The sequence below is a fragment of the Phocoena phocoena genome, chromosome 6 (genome assembly GCF_963924675.1).
Source record: "Phocoena phocoena chromosome 6, mPhoPho1.1, whole genome shotgun sequence".
Lineage (NCBI taxonomy): Eukaryota > Metazoa > Chordata > Mammalia > Artiodactyla > Phocoenidae > Phocoena > Phocoena phocoena.
This window is the reverse complement of record NC_089224.1, coordinates 33,950,697-33,975,904: the sequence shown is the minus strand read 5'-3', so window position 1 is coordinate 33,975,904 and position 25,208 is coordinate 33,950,697. Positions and strand designations below refer to the sequence as shown.

Genomic DNA, 25,208 nt, shown 5'->3' with positions numbered 1-25,208 from the left:
AAAGGAGTGCTAAGAGGGGATAATCTTGCCTAGTACCTGTTCTTAGTGGGAAAGCTTCAAATTTCTCACCATTACATATAATGTTAGTTATAGATTCTTTATAGATAGTCTTTATCAAGTTGAGGAAGTTCCCCTCTATTTCTATCATTAATGAGTGTTGAATTTTGTCAAACTTTTTTCTCAATCTATTAATATGATTATGTAATTTTTCTTTTTTGGCCTATTAATGTGATAGATTACATTAACTGATTTTGGATGTTGAGCCAGATTTGCATACTGGGGATAAACCCCCCTTGGTCATGGTATATAATTCTTTTTATACATTGTTGCATTAAGTTTGCTAATATTTTGTTGATTTTTATATCTGTGCTCATGAGAGATATTGGTGTGTAGTTTTCTTACAATATCTTTGGTTTTAGTCTCAGGGTGTTGCTGACCTCATAAAATGATTTGGGAGGTATTCCCTTTGCTTCTAAACTCTGAGAGAGATTGTAGAGAATTGGTACAATTTCTTCATTACATTTTTGGTAGAATTCACCAGTGAACCTATCTGGGCCAGGTGCTTTCTCTTTTGAAAGGTGATTTTACTTATTTGATTTCTTTAATAGACATAGGCCTACTCAGATTATCTATTATATTCTTTTGTGACTTTTAGCAGATTGTATCTTTCAAGAAATTTGTCTGTTTCATCTACTTTAATTTGTGGGCACAGTGTTGTTCATAGTATTCCTTCATTATCTTTTTAATGTCCATGAGATCTGTGATGATGTCCCCTTTCCATTTCTGATATTAGTAATTTGTGTCTTCTCTCTTCCGCTCTTTCTTTCTTTTTTTTTTTTTGCAGTACATGGGCCTCTCACTGTTGTGGCCTCTCCCGTTGCGGAGCACAGGCTCCGGACGCACATGCTCAGCGGCCATGGCTCACGGGCGCAGCCACTCCACGTCATGTGGGATATTCCCGGACCGGGGCACGAACTCGCGTCCCCTGCATCAGCAGGCGGACTCTCAACCACTGTGCCACCAGGGAAGCCCTCTTCCCGCTCTTTTTTTTTTAGTTAGCCTGGCTAGAAGCTTACCAATTTTATTGATTCCTTTCAAAGAATCAGCTTTTGGTTTCATTGATTCAACTAGCTATTATTTCAGTTTTATTTAAAGGAAATAATTGGTAATGATCTGACCTGCAGAAGGATTTGTCACACTGTCATTTGGATCATTTATTTTCTCACACAGAAATGTACAAGAAAAAGCTTTACCAAATCCTAGATGCTGAGTTTTAATTTTTACCCATTCTCTTTCAGTTAGAGCCACCTTATTTAACCCAGTCTAATCACCAAAGTTTGAGAAAATAAAAATATTAACAAAAAGATAGCTCCCCACTTCTTATCTTTATAAAGAAAGAATTCTTTTCTGTAAGATAGACTCTTTATCAGTTAAATGGTTTTAAATTCTTCAAAGAAGGAAAAATTAGCCATATGCATTTGACATTCACACTTAAATTTTCAGTTCTAATCATCAAAGGATTCTCTTCCAGTGTTCCCTCTCTCCATTCTTTTAACACAGTCAAGGTCAGTGACATAATTTGCAGGGCCCAGTGTAAAAATTATAATGTGGAGCGCCTTTTTCAAAATACAGGGGGAAAGTGCAGTTAAAGGTACAACATATAAAGGTTTTTCTTTTGAAAATATTTTATTATAAAACATGAAAGAGTAATAGTGATAGATGAGTAATAACATTTATGTTACAACAAGTAATGTCACAAATTGCAAAAAACAATAGTTTGGTGCCATGATTTTGTATAATACAATAAATAATGATACTCTATTATATCTATATATCAATATAGATATATCTTGATTGTAACATAATTTTTTAGGTTTCACTTTTCTGCAAATTCATTTATTAGGCCATTAAAACTTATTTTAGCAACTTCATATTCAATTGGTGTAATTGAAAGTAACATCAGTCACTCTAAACAAATAATTTTTGATAATTTTTAATTTTGAAAAGCATCTCTGTTGATGCAACTGTTATTGGTAATTTTAAGAGTATTTCATAGGCTGTAACATTAGAATAAAGTTATCAATTATTTTTAAATATAAATTCAAATATATCTTAGAACTGATGCTTCTTGTAGAAAATTTTTTCTAAAATGTTTTAACTCTTCTTACAAATCAGTTTTCTGTAATTCTGAATTTAGGTTTAAATGTTAATAAATATAATAGCATTTTACTGTTTCCTCTGACATTTCCTGTAACTTGTGGAGGTTGTACAAGAAGCTGAAAGTGGTTTCATGATTTGTATGGAATTTAAAATGCCTGTTGATTTCTAACACTGTATCTTCAGTCACAAGGAAAAATAATGTTACAGTCGTCTATTTGTTAATAATTGGTCCATGCAAGTTTTTATATGAAAATAGTGCCTTTTTCTGTGAAATGTGAGGATCTTTAAATTTAATTTCTATTTCCAAGCCTTTGGATATTTATTGTGCAATGTTGCAGTGTTTTTCAAAACCAGAGATTCTAAATTCTTTGAAGAATCCTAATTAGTCTCTGATATAGTTTACTGAAATATCCATGTGTCCACTTCATGTTGTAATTAGTTAATGACAAAGTGTACTGCCTAAGTGGTGGCAGATCTTGTCCCAGCACTCAGACCACAGAGTTAATATCTGCACTGATGCAAGAAAAAAAATTATATATGGTGACAGATGTTAACCAGAATTATTGTGGTGATCATTTTGCAGTATGTACAAATATCAAATCATTATTTTGTACACCTGAAACAAACATAATGTTGTATGTCAATTATACCTCAGTTTAAAAAATTTAATTAAAAAAAGGAGATAATAATAATAGTTCCTGGGACTTCCCTGGTGGTCCAGTGGTTAAGACTTCGCCTTCCAATGCAGGGGGTGTGGGTTCGAGCCTTGGTCAGGGGCTAAGATCCCACATGCCCTGTGGCCTAAAAAACGAAACATAAAACAGAAGCAATATTGTAACAAATTCAACAGGACTTCAAATTTTTTTTTAAAAATCTTGAAAAAAAAATAATAGTTCCTACCTCATAGGATTATTGTGAGGATTAAATAAGTAACTGTAAAGTTTTTAGAAAAAAAAATATCTGTGCAGATACTTCAGAGATGGGCTCCAGGGACTGATTGGCAAGCAGGCCCCCCACCACAGGTTACAGTGCTGTCCCTAGGGAACACCTCCTTTCTCCCAGGGCCAGCTTCCACTGGTGCACAGAGTCCCCTCAGGGACCCCTGGGGTCTCAGACTGCCCAGTGTATATGTGTGTGTGTGTGTGTGTGTGTGTGTGTGTGTGTATGCCTCGTGCTCAGACTAAATGCTCAGCAGGCATGGTGCCCATTGTTGCCTGACTGATCTCCTGCACATTTTGTTGTCCCATTGGACTACAGTTACATAACACAGGTTCTAAAATATTATTATTAAGAATTTCAAGATGTGAGAGCAGAGCCCTAAACAAAACCTTTGAGAGCAGGGCCTTGTCCAAGTTCACAGGTCACACATGTGTCCATGAAACCATTCCTGAATCCAGTAGTTCTCAATCAGGGGTCATTTGGCCTATGAGGGTGGGCTACCTTGGACTCTAATTATGTGAGATTCCAATTGAGCCCCTGAAAGCAAGAGTGACAAGATATATTAGCACCAAAAGTAGGCCCTAACCCTTCTTTTTGCACTCTCAAGCACAGGGATTGTCCAGTGGAACCTTCTGGGACACTCCAGGCCTGGGCAGTTCCTATAGCTGCTCTCAGCTGTACCTTCCTTCCTCAAGAGAGCTGGACAACTTGAGTGATGGGAGACGGTGTGGTGACAACAATGGACATGGAAATTGCCAGGTAAGACTTTGTTGCTCAAGTAACAGTCTAAGGTGGGTCAGGTTTAGGGTGCTCTGCATCACAGTCATTCAAGGATCTAAGTTGCTGGCAGGTATCGACATCCAGTGGCACATAAAGGCTCACACGTGGTCCAGGGCTTAGAAGTGATACAGATCACTTCCCATTCAAATTCCAATGGCCAGAATTCAGGAATACGACCATACCTACGTACATGAGGGCTGGGAAATGTAGTCTAATTCTGTGCACAGCATAAAGAAGAAATGGTTTTGGAGATCCCCTGCCAGCCTCTGCCACAAGAAATTTGCAACAATGGGAGATTTAGAGTGAAATGTATATAATGCATCCCTAGCCCTTCTGAGACAGGCATGGTCTCTTGGGGCAGACTTCCCTGAGAGGCAGCTTTCTAGCTATGATTCCTTGGACTTGTTAATAGTGTTTGGTTCACTTTACAGCTTATGTTCTAGCAAGATCATGCATGGAGTATCCAGCATCAAATAAGTGCAAAGCTGACTGACACTTCTCATTATAAATTAGCAAGTTGGTTTTGGCATAAATCAGTCTTGAGTGTACTTAGTGTGACCCTGTTGCTCATAGTTAAGCTGATCATCATCGCTGTGTGTGCTGATCAGAAATGTCAAACTCATGACTATGGAGGTAAAAGCAACCTTGAGATTATTCTAACTCTCTACCTCCTTCACATTAAACAAGAAATTCAACATTACAAATGGTAAATAAATTGAGTGTGTAGCATTAAATATTCAATGCCAGAAGGCTCATTTAAAATAATTTGTGTAATTTATAGTCTCACACCAAAACCCATGATACAATTACTTTTGGTGACTTTTAACCTGATTCTTTATGGCAAGTAGTAGATCTATGACTACAGGGCAGTAATCCTTCCCTGTTTCACCTTGTCAATATTTTAGAGGAAACGAGCTGGAAGAATTGTTGAAAGAGGGCACCTAGCGGATGAGGCAAAGCCCTACAGATAGAGTGTCTAGAAAAGTCCTAGTTAACACCCATTGCTGTGACAGTCACTAAAAACACCCCCTTTCACTCTCAAAAAGAATCCCGGTTTGGACAATAAATTATACATAAACCCTTAGAACCAGGGAGTAGTACCTCTCTGTGGCCACCACTGTTCAGGGTCTGGTTTGCAGCTTTACAGAACCAGCACAAGGGTTATCAGGACACTGAGGCTGATTGAGCATGGGAGCGAGCCGATTCACATCGAGGAAATGACAGGAGACTGATCCCTAAACCAGGATGCCTGTTTTTCACTTATTACGAAGAATATAACTGCTAGAGTGGAAACCAATGTTCGTTTGTCAGTACGTTCCTTCCCTTGAAGTGTAGTCTCCTTGGAAAGCTCAAAACCCTTGGAATTATCAAAATCATAATTCTTGTGGGTGAGGAGATCAAGGTGAGCCATATTAGCTGGAGGAACTACAGTAATTGGCAAGACAGGTTTCAATACTTTGTATCTACACAAAGCATATCCTGTGTCCTACTAAGGGTTTTCCTTTGCAACCAGGAAAGTGGCTTGGGTTCTCTTTCCAAAGAGATATTTGGGGTCAGCATCAGCTACAGGTAAAGAAGAAGGATGTGTGGTTCCAAGCAATCCTCTGTTCTTTTCTAATATTATGTCCCAAGTTCCCTCACCCATCTACAAGGGCCGTCAGGGCCGATGTCAGTGGCAGACATCCTCTGATGCCTGAGGTTCAGCCGGGAGCAGCCTCCCCGACCCCTTCCTCGCTTGCAACACTGGAAGTGACAGATCTAAACAGTCTTGCGTGTACTTAGTGTGAATCCTGCACCACTCCCCATCTCACGCCCCACTTCCCCATAGACAACAGACACATGCCCAGAAGAGGATTAAAATCGGCTTTATTGATGAATTGAAGAGCACAGCTGGGATCTGAGGCCCAGGCGAGGTTTCTTTCATCCTCTCTGAAGTGGTGACAGCTGAGGGCAGTGGGTGGGGCTCACCAAACTTACCCACCCTGCCACAGACTGAGGCTGGAGCGTGGAGAGCTGAGTCCTGGGTGGGCCCACCACGGGCAGGTCCTGCTGGGTCTGTTTACGGCATGGAGACTGGAAGCCCAAAAGCAGGTCCAAGAGAAAGAGAGAGAGAGAGAGAGAGAGAAGCAGGAGGACAAGTAAGCAGGGTCCTTTAGCACATTATCTCCACCCAGTAGAGAAAGGCGGCCCCAAGAGTCTCAAGTTCATCAACCACAACCATCCCGACGTCACCCAGGTGGAAGCTTCTCCCCAGTCCTTTCCTTCCAAGCTGAAATGTAGTTAGGAGATCTTTATCCTAATCGGCTGAGCAAGGAGTGTATGAATAAGGAAAAGGGTTTCTCCCACGAGGTGAGACTGGGTTAGGAGCCTGGGCTGCTCAGTGAACAAGTGGCCAAAGGCCATTTTGTGCGAGCCTCCCAGTGTGCAGCCACTAACACAAACAGGTGCTGGCTCGGGACTGGCTCCTGATACCTCACACCTGAACACTGAATTCCTTTTCTTTCCTGTGCTCTGGAGCTCAGACCCCTGAGGACTGCTGAGGAAGAACTTGACAGACTTCTCCCACCCCTCAACCCCCAGATGGGTGAAATGGATGAAGGAGATCAAAAGGTACAAATTCCTAGTTTTAAGATGCATAAGTCCTGGGGATGTAATACACAGCTTGGTGACTCTGTTAACGATTCTGTATCGTATGTCTGCAAGTTACTAAGAGTCAGCAATCTTAAAAGTTCTCATCACAAGAAAAAAAAATTTAACTACGTGAGGTGATGGACATTGACTAAACTTATGGTAATCATTTTGCAATATATACGTATATCAAATCATTATGTTGTATACCTAAAAATAATATACTGGTATATGTCAATTATATCTCGATAAAACTGAAAAAAAAAAAAACTTGACTACGCCACCACAGCTAGGGTACAATTCAGCTGGACACCTATGGTGTTCCTGTAGTAAAGAGAGTCCCTTTTATTCCATTCAGAGTAACACCTTCTGATTTAACTGTCAGGTGTGGAGTTGTTAGCTTTGGGCCAAAGCAAAGTGGAGGTCCTTTTAGGCCATGCATGGAGGGGATGACAGGAGTAGAATAGCAAGATTCTTCCAGGGCCTGTGAACAGATAGAAGTTGAATGGTGAAGTTGCAGAGCTGAGTCTGAGGTAGCTCTCTTTGGCACAGGAAGGAACACCCCTTTTCTGGTTTTTTCTGTGCTTTTCTATTTTTTTCTATCTTGATGCCACTAATTAAACTACAGCTGTCCTTTATATTTGGGTGCATTTCTAGTGCACTCAATAGTTTCCCTTTGAGCCTGAGTGACTTCTGTAAAGGAAGGGTTAATCCCATCCATTACCTGTGATTTTTTTTTTTTTTTTCCCATACTATCACCATTCAAGGGTGACCTCATTTCATGGTAGCAGATGGCACCTTTCTGTAGTTTCCAATGGACTATTTATACAACTTCACTTTGAATAAAACTAAATGATTGCAGAAACATTTTTCCCCAGAGTATTTTTTATTAGGGATTCCTGCCACCATATTAACATATAAAACAATCTGGATGTTGACACAGAAATGCAAATTTCACTATACAAAGGCTCCAATCACAGGTAACATGGCCCCCAACTCTCTAGTATTTCAATGAAATCAATTCATTTTGACTTCTTCCCAGAGTTGTCTTTATAAATAGTAGACAAACCACAAAACATATTCCAGATACATAACATTTTACAATATGTTCCAAGCACGGACAGAAATACACGATACTTCACCTACGTTTTTTTCATGATCCAACTTGCATTAGCACTAAAGACAAGATTGTGTGTGTATATGTATTTGCCATATGTGCGTGTGTATAAAACCACAAATGTACACAAATGGTAGTTTTCATGGAAAACTGAAACCTTTGAGACTGTGGGTTTTATCCACTATGATGTCTGAGAGGGAAAAGGAATAACATGTCACAAATTCCTCAACTGGAGAAAAACAACTATGTATGAAGGGCATATCAGTTGTGTGTATACAAATACACACATATATACAGATTCATATATAAACACATATACCAATAATATGGAATATACATATACTCACACACTTGCTTTGAATTCTGTATCTTACTGTATTATATATTCTCCATCTTTGGAAGCAGTCTTTTCCTCATTTGATTCAGGCAACTGGTGACTGTCTTCTAAGAAAACTTAAGCAGATATTTCAAAAGACTCTGATTCTATCCCTACAAAATGGCATTTCGGGATCCAAGTTTTACTTTTGGTAGCTATTGTTTAAATTCTGCAGACCCTATCCTGTCACCTCTTTCACTTAAAAACATTTCTATTCAATACTGAAGTTTTTGCCTAAGAGAAGGAGATGTTAGCTAGAAACGTTAAAATTATATATTTAATATTCCTTACTATAAATCTGCTTGGCTGGACTATGTGTGATACTTATTGTGTCAGTATTTTTCAATGTTTTATGATGGCTAATATATTAATTCCCTAGTTTAAAAAATATTATTTAATATTAGTGTAAAATGGCAAGGGCTAGATGATTTGTTATGGTTAGAACTTCAAAGAAAATGATTTGAAGCATGATTAGAAGAGGGAACTAATTTTGTGCAGACTACACTGGAGTACCCTTATGTAAGAAAGTATGACTTTAAGTCATAAACAAGGGGGGAAAAATCTTCAGCTTCAAAGGAGGCCATTTGCAAACTTTCCAAATAACCTATAGAAAATATACTTCTACCTTGGTATCAAATTTCAGGTATCAAATATTCTTTATTAAAAAGCAAAATCAATCACTCAATGCATGAGAAAGAACACGCTGTAAACTTAATAGCAAATTATACTGTAGTTTGCTCAACTGAAGGCTTCATGAGCTGACTTTTAATTTATTTACAAAATTAAATGTCTAATAAAGCACTTAGATCTCCATGAATGAGTAGGACTGGAATGGCCAATTTGGAGATTATGTTAATGATAGACTTGGAGTTAGGGAGAGATTATAGGCAGCCCAATCCCTTTGAAAATATTCCATGCCTTCATTTACAATCTATGGAGAAATCTCTATGCCCTAAGTTCCATACTCTTTTCTTTCACAGTATTGGTAAGTACTGTGCATGGAAAGCCTCAGAGCCTTTCTGTCATGGATTTAATGGTATGAAGGAAGGTAGTAGAGCATTTGTCCCACCTACTGTCTAGTTAGGGAGTCATTTCACTACTTCACCCAAGCTGAAATGGTATATTATCTAATGAGTTGAGTCCCTTCAACTTTCTTAATGAGAGCCCCAATTATGAATGAGTTAAAAATCTTAAGGAAACCAGGAAAGGAAGGAAAGGAAAAGAGTATAATGACTGCCACAAAGAAAGATCATAGGCATTTATCAAAAAGCCAAAATCCATTCTCTTCACACTCTTTCTCACTCTTTTTCTCTCTCTTTCTCACACACACACACACACACACACACATACACACCTTTTAAAGTTTCTTCCACAGAATCTCAATGAATGGCATGAGGGACCAAAAAACGTGCCTTCAAGTTTCTCCACTTTTATTTAGATCCACTTAAACATATTCATGTCAACTTGGACAGTGAGTATACTGTTCTTTACATCATCCAATACCTTGCATCACCATCACTTTCATAAAATAGATCATTTGTCTACCATCACTTGCCTACCAGCCTCACCAGAACTCTTGTTTTGCAACTTACCAGTTGTCCAATTCCCATCTGCTTCCACTCTTGGGTTAATGTACAATAATATGCAATTAACTAGCATCTCCTTTAACTTTTTTTCCTTTAAAGTTTTACTTTATTTTAAAAACATTCTATTTCCAGAGCCAAAATATATGGACAGGATGCAAATGAAAGTAACAAATCATCTTGTCCAAATACTTTGAAAAATGGACCCTGTGTCCACTTGATGCTCTCAATTTCTATTTCCTCCAGTTCCATCATCCGTTTCAGAAGCTTACTTTCTACAGTGTTTTTCTACCTATTTTCTTTTTCTATCATCTCATATGCAGGTAACAACAAATTATGTTCAGCCAAAAATATTTTAAAAAACAAACCAGTGCCAAAACATTAAAAAATTCCTGACATACCCTTTGTGCATTAGTCTTACAATCTGTACACTTAAATAACTCCAGGAGGCTTCTTTTTTTTTTTTTGCTAAAAATTTACCAAAATATTTTGAACACATAAAAATATTTTTAAAAAAACAAAAACAAAAGCCCAGCATAAATTTAGTTGTATAGGCATTGGTTAGAGAACATTGTTTTCACTAAGGATTATATTCAAAAAAGTTTCTCTTGGGTTTTTACTAAAACTCTGATTCTGAACCTTATAGCTTATAATGGTGTTAACTATTAAAAAAGGAGGAAATCTAATTCAGCTCAATTTATTATAATAAAGAGTATGTCTGTACTATAATAAAAAATAAACATATTTTTGGTTATTTAGAGGCCATCTTCCTGACCTGTAACTAAAATAACTGTATTTGATTTAAACTTATTTACTTGCAGTGAATTATGGAAAGCTAACTTAAAGGTCTGAATAATCAGTTATGAGTAAAGAACACCTGTTGATGGTCCTGTGACCATTCAGAACAAGGCCTTTGCTGAAAAAAAAAAGAAATCACTAGTATTGAATATAGCCCTTAGTCATATGAGATACGAGCTTTATGAGCAACCCAGCATGTAAAGAACGAGGTTGACTTTGCCAGCCACCCACTCCTTGAGAGGACAGTAGTATTCATAGTGAAACTGCTCAAACTCGGGCGTCTGGCGGATTTCACATAAGAAGGAGAGATCAATACCTGACTCCAAAAGGAGGAGGAGCAGGGGGAATACAAAGAGCAGCAGGCCCAGGCCCACCACAAGAAGCCGGGAAAAACTCTTGACCAGTGGGTTCACCCGAATATGGCCACTCAGAATGTCATAGCTCCATGACAAAGCTTGGTGAGCCTCCTTCAGCTCTTCTTCTTCGGCCATTAAAAAGGCGTTTTCATCTGCTTCTAGTTCCTCAAACGAATCTGTGTCTTCTTTTTCCAACTCCAGCCTAGATGGACAGTCAAAGAGCATGTCAATCTCATCATCATCAATGGGGGTAGGGAGCAGGCTGGCACTTGGGTTGTATGCCAGTTCAGAGATGGTCAAGGGCTCTTCTTTTATTTTATCTTCCTCTTCACTTGAGGGCTCTTCATACTCATGGGATTCCTTTACTGGTGAGCTGGAGGTCAAGGGGGCAGAAATGTCATCTTCTTTGGGCAATGGAACACCTGTAAAGAGACGTATTTTTCTTAATCTTAAATTTCAAGTTTTCTTCTTCCACAAAAATCTGTAAATGGAAATTAGGGAATCCATGAAATTGTTCTGTGGAATCCTGACTTTTAACAGTCATTTTTAGTATAGATCCTATACCATAAGTTCTAAGGTCAACGTGTTAAACCCAAGATAACCAAATAGCTCAAATGGTTGGCAGTATTTACAATATTTACATGTGCAATTATGGTCTGAAACCCCCCCCCCAACTTTGGTCATGTTTACAAGAACAAAATTACAAGAAATCACTATTATAATTTTGAGTAGTGTCTTTTGGAAGTCAACACTGTCATCCAATAAAGTATTGTAGTAAGATTAGTCTACTGTCTAATGGGATATTTTATTATGTTATGTATTTTTTCTAGTCTTCATTCTAGGCACAATTTTGTGGTTTCTCGTTTCATATAACTGCAATCATATCTGTATGAACAAATTCACATCTTGTTCCTTTAACATTTTAACTTAGACATTTTCTCTGTTGACATAAACGCCCACTGGCATTTATAATGGTTGCCAAATTTTCTACTTAGTTAATACAATAATAGTTGCCTATTGGCAAACATTTAGATTGCTTTACAGTTGTGAAAAAAGACTGCTATGAGACATCTTTACATATACAGCCTTTATCACCTCTTGTTTCAGCTCACTGGACAGATGTCTGAAAGAAAAATTGCTTGGTCAAAAGGTGTGGACATTATTTCTTAACCTTTATTGGGGGAGAGGTATTTCTCAACCCTTCATTTTATAGATGGGAAACCCTTCAAATAACAGGCCTAAGGCCAGTTCTCCTAATTTTGAGTCTTGGGTTCTTAGTGGGAAAGGTAGAATCAAAGAAATGTTCCCCGGGAGGGACGTACAGTATAATACCAAATTAGGTAACTGTAAACCTGCTTTTAATGAATACATTTCAGTATTTTCCTCTCTTCAAGATGTACAGGAAGTGATGTCACCAAGATGCCAACATCGGTTGTTCCTGACTTCTCTTCCCCTCACAGGAAGAACAACTAACAACCATTCACGGACAAGACACCACTGAGAAAATCCTAAAACATGGAATTGAGGCTGAAGTACCCTCCTGTACCACAGAGACCAAGACAGACTGCATTGGGAGGGTAAGAGGAATGGCTGTGCTGATCACACTGCTTCTCCCCTAGGCTGGCATAACATCACACTGAGAGATCTCCTCAGAGACTCCAGTTCCTTCAGTGGGAAAAGAGAGCCAGGGGTGACATCCAGCTCCCCGCCTAGCATTGTGGGTCACTTCATGGGAGCCCTTACTTTGTATATTTCACCCCCCAGTATCACAGGGGAATCTGTGGGGCTCAACCACTGGGAATTCATGATGGAGAAGGCGGGGGGGGGGGGGGCTTCCAACAGTCAGCACTCGGATCATGGCAGACTGAGTTCCTACCTGCAGAGCCAAGTACTAGTCCCAACCAGTGGCTGTGCTCACATGCAGAATCTAGTTGGTGGTGCATCTAACCGGGGAAAGGACTGCCAGATTCAGATCCTCAGAGGAGGAGTTTTGACAGCCCTGGAGCCTGGTCTACTCACACCCAGGCAGAAGAACTGAGTCATAACCCCACCCACTGTGGATCCTAGATCCCTGTCCCTTCCAACCAGAAAGCCTGTTTGGGAAAGTTTGGGAGTTACCTGAAGTGGGCTCTCCCAGTCCTACCCAGGCAGGAGGGCTGAGTCACAGCTCCATCTGACAGGAAGGGCTGGTAAGAACACCTGGAAGCTGCATTATCCAGCCACACTGGAGCTGAGAGGTGGGCAGGCAGAGCTGATTGCTTTTAGAGCAAAGCAAGTGGTCCAGTTTGGCCATGGAACTTGGGGCCTGGATCAGATTGATTGAAGACCACAAACAGAGTGGCCTAGGAGCTGCTTCTCCCCCTGTGCCTAAATTAGCTTACGTAGGGAAACTAAGTCATAGCCTGACTCATTGCTAAATACAGCCTTCAGCTTATCTGACCAGGAAACCTTACCAGAGCACACAGAAAGCTGTGTAGCCCATCCAACAGGCCTGCCTAACAGTGGCATTTGAACCAAAAGTATAGCCCATGGCTTCCCCTGTCTGCAGAGCAAAACTGGTAGTCTCACCTGACCAGGATATCCAGTAAACACTCTTGCCTGACTTGGGTCCCCAAACAATGAGCCATGCAGGCCCTGGGTCCATCCTGCTGCCCTACCAGGGTAGGGAAGTTAATTCATAGCCCCATTTACTGCTGAGTATAGTTCCTAGTCCCAACCATCTAGTAAGCCTGACCAGAAAATCCAGACAAAAGAGCCTATACTATAGCCAGTTGGGCATGGAATGAAGCCCTCAGTCCTATCCAGCTGTTCTCAGCCAGTGGCACACACCCCCATCCACAATCTCAGAGCTTAAACAGTTGCCCCAAAATAGACTCTCATAGCAGGTCTCACCTGCCCAAGGATGCTAATAGCAGACACCAGAAACCCAAACTGAGCTGGCTGATGAATCCAAAGCAAATCTGCAAAATCTGGAAGAGGAGACCCTTTACTCGAATGCACAAATACCAGCGTAAGGAATCAAGGACCATGAAAAATCAGGTAAATATGACAACATTAAAGGAAACTAAAAAAGCACTAATAACCCTAAAGAAATGGAGATCTATGAACTATCAAATAATTCAGAAAAATCCTCTTAAAGAAGTTTAGTGAACTACAAGAACACATGACAACTAAACAAAATTAGGAAAGCAATGAATGAGCAAAATGAGAAGCTCAACAAAGAAACAGAAACCATTTTTAAAAACCAAACAGAAATCCTAGAGCTGAAAAATATAATAACTGAAATGAAGAAATCAATAGAGATCTTCAAAAGAAGACTCAACAAGGCAGAAGAAAGAATCAGTGACCTGGAAGATAGGACATTTGAAATTATCCAGTCAGAGAAGCAAAAAGAAAAAAGAATGAAAAAAAGTGAATCCAGCCCCAGCCCATAGGACTTAACAGGACACAATGAAAAGAAACAATATTAGTATTAAAGGAATTTCAAAAAGAGAAGAGAAAAAGGACAGAAAATATATTAAAGACAGTAATGGCTGAAAACTTCCCAAACCTGGGAAGAGAAATAGACATCAAGAGGCCCAAAGGATCCCAAATAGGTTGAACTCAAAAAGGGCTCTACTGAGACATAAATATAAATTGTTAAGAGTCAAAGACAAAAGAATTTTAAAACCAGCAAGAGAAAAGAGATAAGTTAATGTAAGGGTGCGCCCTTAAGACTACTGGCAGATTTCTCAACAGAAACTTTTCAGGCCAGAAGCTAATGGCATGACATATTCAAAATATTGAAAGAAAGAAACTGTCAACCAAGAATGCTATACCTGGCAAAGCTGTCCTTCAGAAATGGAGGGATAAAGACTTTCCCAAACAAACAAAAACTGAAGGAATTCATCACCATTAGACCTACCTTACAAGAAATGCTAAAGGGAGTCTGTTAAGTGGAAAGGACACTAATTATCATCATAAAAAGTAAGAAGGCAGTATAAAACTCACTGGTAATATAGTCAAAGTTAGATTCTGTACGGTAATGCTGGTGCACAATTCACTTATAAATCTAGTTTACAAGTTAAAAAACAAATGTAAAAATAACCATACCTAAAATAATCTGTTATTAGTTATACAAAAACAAAAGCAAATTGTAATATCAATAACCTAAAATATAACCATACCTAAAATAATCTGTTATTAGTTATACAAAAACAAAAGCAAATTGTAATATCAATAACCTAAAATGTGAGGGGGAGGAGAAGTAAAAGTGTAAAGCTCAGGAATTGTATTGAAATTAAGTTGTTATTAGCTTAAACTGGAGTGTTAGAATTTTAAGATATTTTTATGTAAGCTTCACGGTAACCACAAGGGAAAAACCTGTAGTAATTACAAAAGGAACATGATAAAGAAGTCAAAGCATACTGATACCACAAAACATCAAAATAAGAAACAGCACGGTAAGAAACAAGGAACAATGGATCTACAAAACAGCCAGACAGTAAGTAACAAAATGGCAATTGTAAGCCCCCTTTTTTAAATCAATAATTTAAACATAAATGGATTACATTTTGCAATCAAAAGACACAGAATGGCTGAATAAATTAAAAAACAAGATCCAATGATATGCTGCCTACAAGAAACTCACTTTAGACATAAAGACACACATAGACTGAGAGTGAAGGGATGGAAAACTATATTTCAAGCAAATGGCAAAAAAAAAAGCAGAGGTAGCAATACTTACATCAGACAAAATAGAGAATGGACTTGAGGATACGGGGTGGGGAAGGGTAAGGTGGGACAAAGAGAGAGTGGCATGGACATATATACACTACCAAATGTAAAACAGATAGCTAGTGGGAAGCAGCCGCATAGCACAGGGAGATCAGCTCAGTGCTCTGTGACTGCCTAGAGGGGTGGGATAGGGAGGGTGGGAGGGAGGGAGAGGGAAGAGATATGGGGCCATATGTATACGTATAACTGATTGACTTTGTTATAAAGCAGAAACTAACATGCCATTGTAAAGCAACTATACTCCACTAAAGATGTTAAAAAAAAAAAGACTGTAAACTAAAAATGGTAAAAATATACAAAGAAGGTAATGATAAAGGAGTCACTACATCAAAAAGATACAACAATTGTAAATATTTATGTGCCCAACATTGGTGCACCCAAATTCATAAATCAAAATCTAACCCAGCTAAAAGGAGACATAAACAGTAATACAATAACACTGGGGACTTTCATACTCCACTCACAACAATGAACAGCTCATACAGACAGAGAATCAATAAGGAAACAGCAGATTTCAGCAACACTATAGACCAAATGGACCTAACAGAGAACATTCTATCTGACAACAGCAAAATACACATTCTTCTCAAGTGCACATGGAACATTTTCTAGGAAAGACCATATGTTAGGCCATAAAATAAATCTTAGCAAATTTAAGAAGACTGAAATCATACTGAGTACCTTCTCTGACCACAATGGTGTGAAACTAGAAATCAATAAGAGAAAAACTGGAAAGTTCATGAATAATGGAAATTAAACAATCTCCTGAACAACCAATAGTTAAAGAAGAAATTAACAAGGAAATAAAGTATCTTGAGAAACAAAAATGGAGATACAACATACCAAAACTTATGGGATGCAGCAAAAGCAGTTCTAAGAGGGAACTTCATAGCAATAAATGCCTACATTAAGAGGCAAGAAAGATAAAAAACCCTAACTCTATGCATTAAGGAACTAGAAAATGGTGGTCAAACTGAGCCCAAAGTTGGCAGAAGAAAGGAAAAACTAAAGAATAAAATAGAGAACAGGAAAACAGGAAAGATTAACCAAACTAAGAGTTGGTTCTTTGAAAAGATAAACAGAATTGACAAAATTTTAGCTAGACTAACCAAGGAAAAAAGAGAGAACCCAAATTAACAAAATTATAAATGAAAAAGGAAACATTACAACTGATACCACAGAAATACAAAGGATCATAAAAGGCTACTATGAACAAATATACACCAACAAACTGGACAACCTAGAGAAAATGGAAAAATTCTCAGAAACATACAAACTACCAAGACAGAAACAAGAAGAAATAAAAAGTCTGAATCAACTAATTACTAGTAAGGAGATTGAAATGGTAATCAAAAATCTCCCAGTGAAGAAAAGCCAAGGACAAGATGGCTTCACTGGTGAATTTTAAAGAATTAACACCAATCCTTCTCAACCCTTCCAAAAATATCAAAGTGGAGGGAACACTCCCAGTCTTACTTTGTGAGGCCAACATTACCCTGATACCAAAGCCAAAAAGGACACTATTAGAAAACTACAGACCAACATGCCTGATGAATACAGATGCAGAAATTCTTAATACTAGAAAACTGAATCCAGCAGCACATTAAAAGAATCATTTACTAGACTTCCGGGAAGATGGCAGAAGAGTAAGACATGGAGATCACCTTCCTCCCCACAGATACACCAGAAATACATCTACACGTGGAACAACTCCTATAGAACACCTACTGAACGCTGGCAGAAGACCTCAGACCTCCCAAAAGCCGTGTGGATGAAAGGCTCTTGGCGCTGCAGCCAGGAGTCAGTGCTGTGCCTCTGACATGGGAGAGCCAACTTCAGGACATGGGTCCACAAGAGACCTCCCAGCTCCACATAATATCAAACAGCAAAAATCTCCCAGAGATCTCCACCTCAACACCAGTACCCAGCTTCACTCAACGACCAGCAAGCTACAGTGCTGGACATCCTATGCCAAACAACTAGCAAGACAGGAACACAACACCACCCATTAGCAGAGAGGCTGCCCAAAATCATAATAAGTCCACAGACACCCCAAAACACACCACCAGACGTGCACCTGCCCACCAGAAAGACAAGATCTAGCCTCATCCACCAGAACACAGGCACTAGTCCCCTCCACCAGGAACCCTACATAACCCACTGAACCAACCTTAGCCACTGGGGACAGACACCAAAAACAACAGAAACTACGAACCTGCAGCCTGCAAAAAGGAGACCACAGACACAGGAAAGATAAGCAAAATGAGAAGACAGAAAAACACACAGCAGATGAAGGAGCAAGATGATAAAAACGCACCAGACCTAACAAATGAAGAGGAAATAGGCAGTCTACCTGAAAAAGAATTCAGAATAATGATAGTAAAGATGATCCAAAATCTTGGAAATAGACAAAATGCAAGAAACATTTAACAAGGACCTAGACAAACTAAAGATGAAACAAACAATGATGCACAATAAATGAAATGAAAAATACTCTAGATGGGATCAATAGCAGAATAACTGAGGCAGAAGAATGGATAAGTGACCTGGAAGATAAAATAGTGGAAATAACTACTGCAGAGCAGAATAAAGAAAAAAGAACGATAAAGAAAAAAAGAATGAAAAGAACTGAGGACAGTCTCAGAGACCTCTGGGACAACATTAAACGCACCAACATTCGAATTATAGGGGTTCCAGAAGAAGAAGAGAAAAAGAAAGGGACTGAGAAAATATTTGAAGAGATTATAGTTGAAAACTTCCCTAATATGGGAAAGGAAATAGTTAATCAAATCCAGGAAGCACAAAGAGTCCCATACAGGATAAATCCAAGGAGAAATATGCCAAGACATATATTAATCAAACTGTCAAAAATTAAATACCAAGAAAACATATTAAAAGCAGCAAGGGAAAAACAACAAATAACACACAAGGGAATCCCCATAAGGTTAACAGCTTATCTTTCAGCAGAAACTCTGCAAGCCAGAAGGGACTGGCAGGACATATTTAAAGTGATGAAGGAGAAAAACCTGCAACCAAGATTACTCTACCCAGCAAGGATCTCATTCAGATTTGATGGAGAAATTAAAACCTTTACAGACAAGCAAAAGCTGAGAGAGTTCAGAACCACCAAACCAGCTCTACAACAACCGCTAAAGGTACTTCTCTAGGCAAGAAACACAAGAGAAGGAAAAGAACTACAATAAAGAACCCAAAACAATTAAGAAAATGGGAATAGGAACATACATATTGATAATTACCTCAAATGTAAATGGACTAAATGCTCCCACAAAAAGACACAGATTGGCTGAATGGATACAAAAACAAGACCCATATATTTGCTGTCTTCAAGAGACCCACTTCAGACCTAAAGACACATACACGAGGAAAGTAAGGGGATGCAAAAAGATATTTCATGCAAATGGAAACCAAAAGAAAGCTGGAGTAGCAATTCTCAAATCAGACAAAATAGACTTTAAAATAAACACTATTAGAAGAGACAAAGAAGGACACTACATAATGATCAAGGGATTGATCCAAGAAGAAGATATAACAATTGTAAATATTTATGCACCCAACGTAGGAGCACCTCAATACATAAGGCAAATACTAACAGCTATAAAAGGGGAGATCGACAGTAACACATTCATAGTAGGGGACTTTAACACCCCACTTTCACCAATGGACAGATCATCCAAAATGAAAATAAATAAGGAAACACAAGCTTTAAATGATACATTAAACAAGATGGACTTAATTGATATTTAAAGGACACTCCATCCAAAAGCAACAGAATACACATTTTTCTCAAGTGCTCATGGAACATTCTCCAGGATAGATCATATCTTGGGTCACAAATCAAGCCTTGACAAATTTAAGCAAATTTAAATTGTATCAAGTATCTTTTCCGACCACAACGCTATGAGACTAGGTATCAATTACAGGAAAAGTTCTGTAAAAAATACAAACACATGGAGGCTAAACAATACACTACTTAATAACAAAGTGATCACTGAAGAAATCAAAGAGGAAATTAAAAAGTACCTAGAAACAAATGACAATGGAAACATGACAACTCAAAATCTATGGGATGCAGCAAAAGCAGTTCTAAGAGGAAAGTTTATGGCAATAAAATCCTACCTTAAGAAACAGGAAACATCTCGAATAAACAACTTAACCTTGCACCTAAAGCAATTACAGAAAGAAGAACAAACAATCGCAAAGTTAGCAGAAGGAAAGAAATCATAAACATCAGATCAGAAATAAATGAAAAAGAAATGAAGGAAACGACAGCAAAGATCAATAAAACTAAAAGCTGGTTCTTTGAGAAGATAAACAAAATTGATAAACCATTAGCCAGACTCCTCAAGAAAAAAAGGGAGAAGACGCAAATCAATAGAATTAGAAACGAAAAAGGAGAAATAACAACAGACACTGCAGAAATACAAAAGATCATGAGAGATTACTACAAGCAACTATATGCCAATAAAATGGACAACCTGGAAGAAACGGACAAATTCTTAGAAATGCACAACCTGCCACGACTAAATCAGGAAGAAATAGAAAATATGAATAGACCAATCAAAAGCACTGAAATTGAAACTGTAATTAAAAATCTTCCAACAAACAAAAGCCCAGGACCAGATGGCTTCACAGGCGACTTCTATCAAACATTTAGAGAAGAGCTAACACCTATCCTTCTCAAACTCTTCCAAACTATAGCAGAGAGAAGAACACTCCCAAACTCATTCTACAAAGCCATCATCACCCTGATACCAAAACCAGACAAGGATGTCACAAAGAAAGAAAACTACAGGCCAATATCACTGATGAACATATATGCAAAAATCCTCAACAAAATACTAGCAAACAGAATCCAACAGCACATTAAACGGATCATACACCATGATCAAGTGGGGTTTATTCCAGGAATGGAAGGATTCTTCAATATACGCAAAGCAATCAACGTGATACACCATATTAACAAATTGAAGGAGAAAAACCATATGATCATCTCAATAGATGCAGAGAAAGCTTTCAACAAAATTCAACACCCATTTAGGATAAAAACCCTGCAGAAAGTAGGCATAGAGGGAACTTTCCTCAACATAATAAAGGCCATATATGACAAACCCACAGCCAACATCGTCCTCAATGGTGAAAAACTGAAAGCATTTCCACTAAGATCAGGAAGAAGACAAGGTTGTCCATTCTCACCACTCTTATTCAACATAGTTTTGGAAGTTTTAGCCACAGCAATCAGAGAAGAAAAGGAAATAAAAGGAATCCAAATCGGAAACAAAGAAGTAAAGCTGTCACTATTTGCAGATGACATGATACTATCCATAGAGAATCCTAAAGATGCTACCAGAAAACTACTAGAGCTAATCAATGAATTTGGGAAAGTAGCAGGATACAAAATTAATGCACAGAAATCTCTTGTATTCCTATACACTAATGATGAAAAATATGGAAGTGAAATAAAAAAAAAACACTTCCATTTACCATTGCAACGAAAAGAATAAAATATCTAGGAATAAACCTACCTAGGAGACAAAAGACCTGTATGCAGAAAATTATAAGACGTTGATGAAAGAAATTAAAGATGATACAAATAGATGGAGAGATATACCATGTTCTTGGATTGGAAGAATCAACATTGTGAAAATGACTCTACTACCCAAAGCAATCTACAGATTCAATGCAATCCCTATCAAACTACCACTGGCATTTTTCACAGAACTGGAACAAAAAATTTCACAATTTGTATGGAAACACAAAAGACCCCGAATAGCCAAAGCAATCTTGAGAACGAAAAACGGAGCCGGAGGAATCAGGCTCCCTGACTTCAGACTATACTACAAAGCTACAGTAATCAAGACAGTATGGTACTGGCACAAAAACAGAAATATAGGTCAATACAACAGCATAGAAAGCCACGAGATACACCCATGCACATATGGTCAACTTATCTTTGATAAAGGTGGCAGGAATGTACAGTGGAGAAAGGACAGCCTCTTCAATAAGTGGTGCTGGGAAAACTGGACAGGAACATGTAAAAGTATGAGATTAGATCACTCCCTAACACCATACACAAAAATAAGCTCAAAATGGATTAAAGACCTAAATGTAAGGCCAGAAACTATCAAACTCTTAGAGGAAAACATAGGCAGGACACTGTATGACATAAATCACAGCAAGATCCTTTTTGACCCACCTCCTAGAGAAATGGAAATAAAAACAAAAATAAACAAATGGGACCTAATGAAACTTCAAAGCTTTTGCGCAGCAAAGGAAACCGTAAACAAGATGAAAAGACAACCCTCAGAATGGGAGAAAATATTTGCAAATGAAGCAACTGACAAAGGATTAATCTCCAAAATTTATAAGTAGCTCATGCAGTGTAATAACAGAAAAACAAACAACCAAATCAAAAAATCGGCAGGAAGACCTAAATAGACATTTCTCCAAAGAAGATATACAGATGGCCAACAAACACATGAAAGAATGCTCAACATCACTAATCATTAGAGAAATGCAAATCTAAAGTACAATGAGATATCATCTCACACCAGTCAGAATGGCCATCATCAAAAAATCTATAAACAATAAATGCTGGAGAGGGTGTGGGGAAAAGGGAACCCTCCTGCACTGTTGGTGGGAATGTAAATTGATACAGCCACTGTGGAGAACAGTATGGAAGTTCCTTCGAAAACTACAAATAGAACTACCATACGACCCAGCAATCCCACTACTGGGCATATACCCTGAGAAAACCATAATTCAAAAAGAGTCATGAACCAAAATGTTCATTGCAGCTCTATTTACGATAGCCCAGAGATGGAGACAACCTAAGTGCCCATCATCGGATGAATGGATAAAGAAGATGTGGCACATATATACAATGGAATATTACTCAGCTATAAAAAGAAACAAAGTTGAGTTATTTGTAGTGAGGTGGATAGACCTAGAGTCTGTCATACCGGGTGAAGTAAGTCAGAAAGAGAGAGACAAATACCGTATGCTAACACATATATATGGAATTTAAGGAAAAAAATGTCATGAAGAACCTAGGAGTAAAACAGGAATAAAGACACAGACCTACTAGAGAATGGACTAGAGCATATGGGGAGTGGGAAGGGTGAGCTGTGACAAAGCGAGAGAGAGGCATGGACATATATACACTACCAGACGTACTGTCGACACAGCTAGTGGGAAGCAGCCGCATAGCACAGGGAGATCAGCTTGGTGCTTTGTGACCACCTGGAGGGGTGGGAGAGGGAGTGTGGGAGGGAGGGAGATGCAAGAGGGAAGATATATGGGAACATATGTATATATATATAGCCGATTCATTTTGTTGTATATCAGAAACTAACATAGCATTGTAAAGCAATTATACTCCAATAAAGGTGTTAAAGAAAAAAAAAGAATCATTTACTGTGATCAAGTGGGATTTAGAGCTGGCATGCAAGGATGGTTCAACATACACAAATTAATGTGATATATCAAAGTAACAGAATGAAAGAAAAAAATCATATGATCATCTTAATAGATGCAGAAAAAGCTTTTGACAAAATTCTACATCCATTTGATAAAAACTCAACACATTAGCTATAGAAGGAATGTACCTCAACACAATAAAGGCCATATATGATAAGCCCATGGCTCACATCATACTCAATGGTGAAAGACTGAAAGCTTTTCCTCTAAGATTAGGAACAAGACAAGGGTGCTCACTCTCACCACTCCTGTTCAACATAGTACTGGAAGTCCTGGCCAGAGCAGTCAGGCAAGAAACATAAATAAAAGGCATCCTAACTGGAAAGGAAGAAGTAAAATTATCTGTATTTGCAGGTGACATGTTTTTATACATGGAAAATCCTAAAGACTCCACCAAAAGACTATTGGAGCTAACTGCCAAATTCAGTGAAGTTGCGGTATACAAATTTAACATAGAAAAATCACTACTGTTTTTATACAGTAACAACAAATTATCTGAAAAAAAAAGATCTCTTTTACAACAGCATCAAAAACAATAAAATATTTAGGGATAAACTTAGCCAAGGAGGTGAAAGATCTCTACTCTGAAAATTATAAGACACTGGTGAAAGAAATTGAAGAACACACAAATGAATGGAAAGGTATCCCATGTTCATGATTAGAAGAATTAATATTGTTAAAATGTCAATACTACCAAAAGCCATTTATAGATTCAATGCAATCCCTTCAAGATTGCAATGAAATTTTTTACAGAAGTAGAGAAAAAAAATCCTGAAATTTATATGGAACCACAAAAGACCCCAAATAGCCAAAGCAATTCTGAGAAAGAAGAACAAAGCAGGAGGATATTCACATGTGAGAGAATGAAACTAGACCCCAAACTTCCACTACTCACAAAAATTAACTTGCAGTGGATTAAAGACTTAAATGTAGAACCTGAAACCATGAAACTCCTAGAAGAAAACATAGGAAAACAAGCTCCTTGACATAAGTCTTGGCAATGATTTTCTGGCTATGATCCCTAAAGCACAAGCAACCAAATCAAAAACAAGTGGGACTACATTAAACTAAAAAGCTCCTGCAAGCAAAAGAAGCGAACAACAAAGTGAAAACCTATGGAATGGGAAAAAAATTTCGAAGCCATATCTGAGTAGGGGTTAATATCCAAAATATATAAAGAACTCACACAACTCAATAGCAAAAAAAAACCACCTCCAAATACTTCAATTTCAAAATGGGGAAAAGGCCTGAATAGACATTTTTCTTCTCAACAGGATAAATGAAAGGCCAACAGGTACACAAAACTAGGCTCAACATCACTAGTCATTAGAGAAATGCAAATGAAAACCACAAGGACATATCATTTCATGCCTTTTAGAATGGTCATCATCTAAAAGACAAAACAAATAAATAAAAAGACAGCTACATGTAGAAGAATGAAATTAGAACACTCCCTAACACCATATACAAAAATAAACTCAAAATGTATTAAAGACCTAAATGTAAGCCCAGACACTATCAAACTCTTAGACGAAAACATAGGCAGAACACTCTATGACATAACTCACAGCAAGATCCTTTTTGACCCACCTCCTAGAGAAATGGAAATAAAAACAAAAATAATCAAATGGGACCTAATGAAACTTCAAAGCTTTTGCACAGCAAAGGAAACCATAAACAAGATGAAAAGACAACTCTCAGAATGGGAGAAAATATTTGCAAATGAAGTAACTGACAAAGGATTAATCTCCAAAATTTACAAGCAGCTCATACAGCTCAAAAACAAAAAAACAACCCAATCCAAAAATGGGCAGATGACCTAAATACACATTTCTCCAAAGAAGATATACAGATTGCCAACAAACACATGAAAGAATGCTCAACATCATTAATCATTAGAGAAATACAAATCAAAACTACAATTAGATATCATCTCACACTGGTCAGAATGGCCATCATCAAAAAATCTAGAAACAATAAATGCTGGAGAGGGTGTGGGGAAAAGGGAACCCTCTTGCACTGTTGGTGGGAATGTAAATTGATACAGCCACTATGGAGAACAGTATGGAGGTTCCTTAAAAAACTACAAATAGAACTACCATACGACCCAGCAATCCCACTACTGGGCATATACCCTGAGAAAACCATAATTCTAAAAGAGTCATGTACCAAAATGTTCATTATAGCTCTATTTACAA

General features: G+C 38.0%; 1 protein-coding gene across 3 annotated transcripts in view; it reads right to left on the bottom strand.

Annotated features, from left to right (window-relative positions):
* Positions 1-10,037: 10,037 nt before the first annotated feature.
* FRMD3 (FERM domain containing 3) overlaps positions 10,038-25,208 on the bottom strand; it is a 307,607-nt gene continuing 292,436 nt past the window's right edge. For 2 of the 3 annotated variants that reach the window (XM_065878624.1, XM_065878626.1), the window contains one exon: positions 10,561-11,159. In XM_065878624.1, coding sequence (XP_065734696.1) covers positions 10,561-11,159 — 599 coding nt within the window. Of the gene's footprint in view, positions 11,160-25,208 lie in introns of all 3 variants that reach the window. The other variant, XM_065878625.1, reaches the window with a different exon arrangement.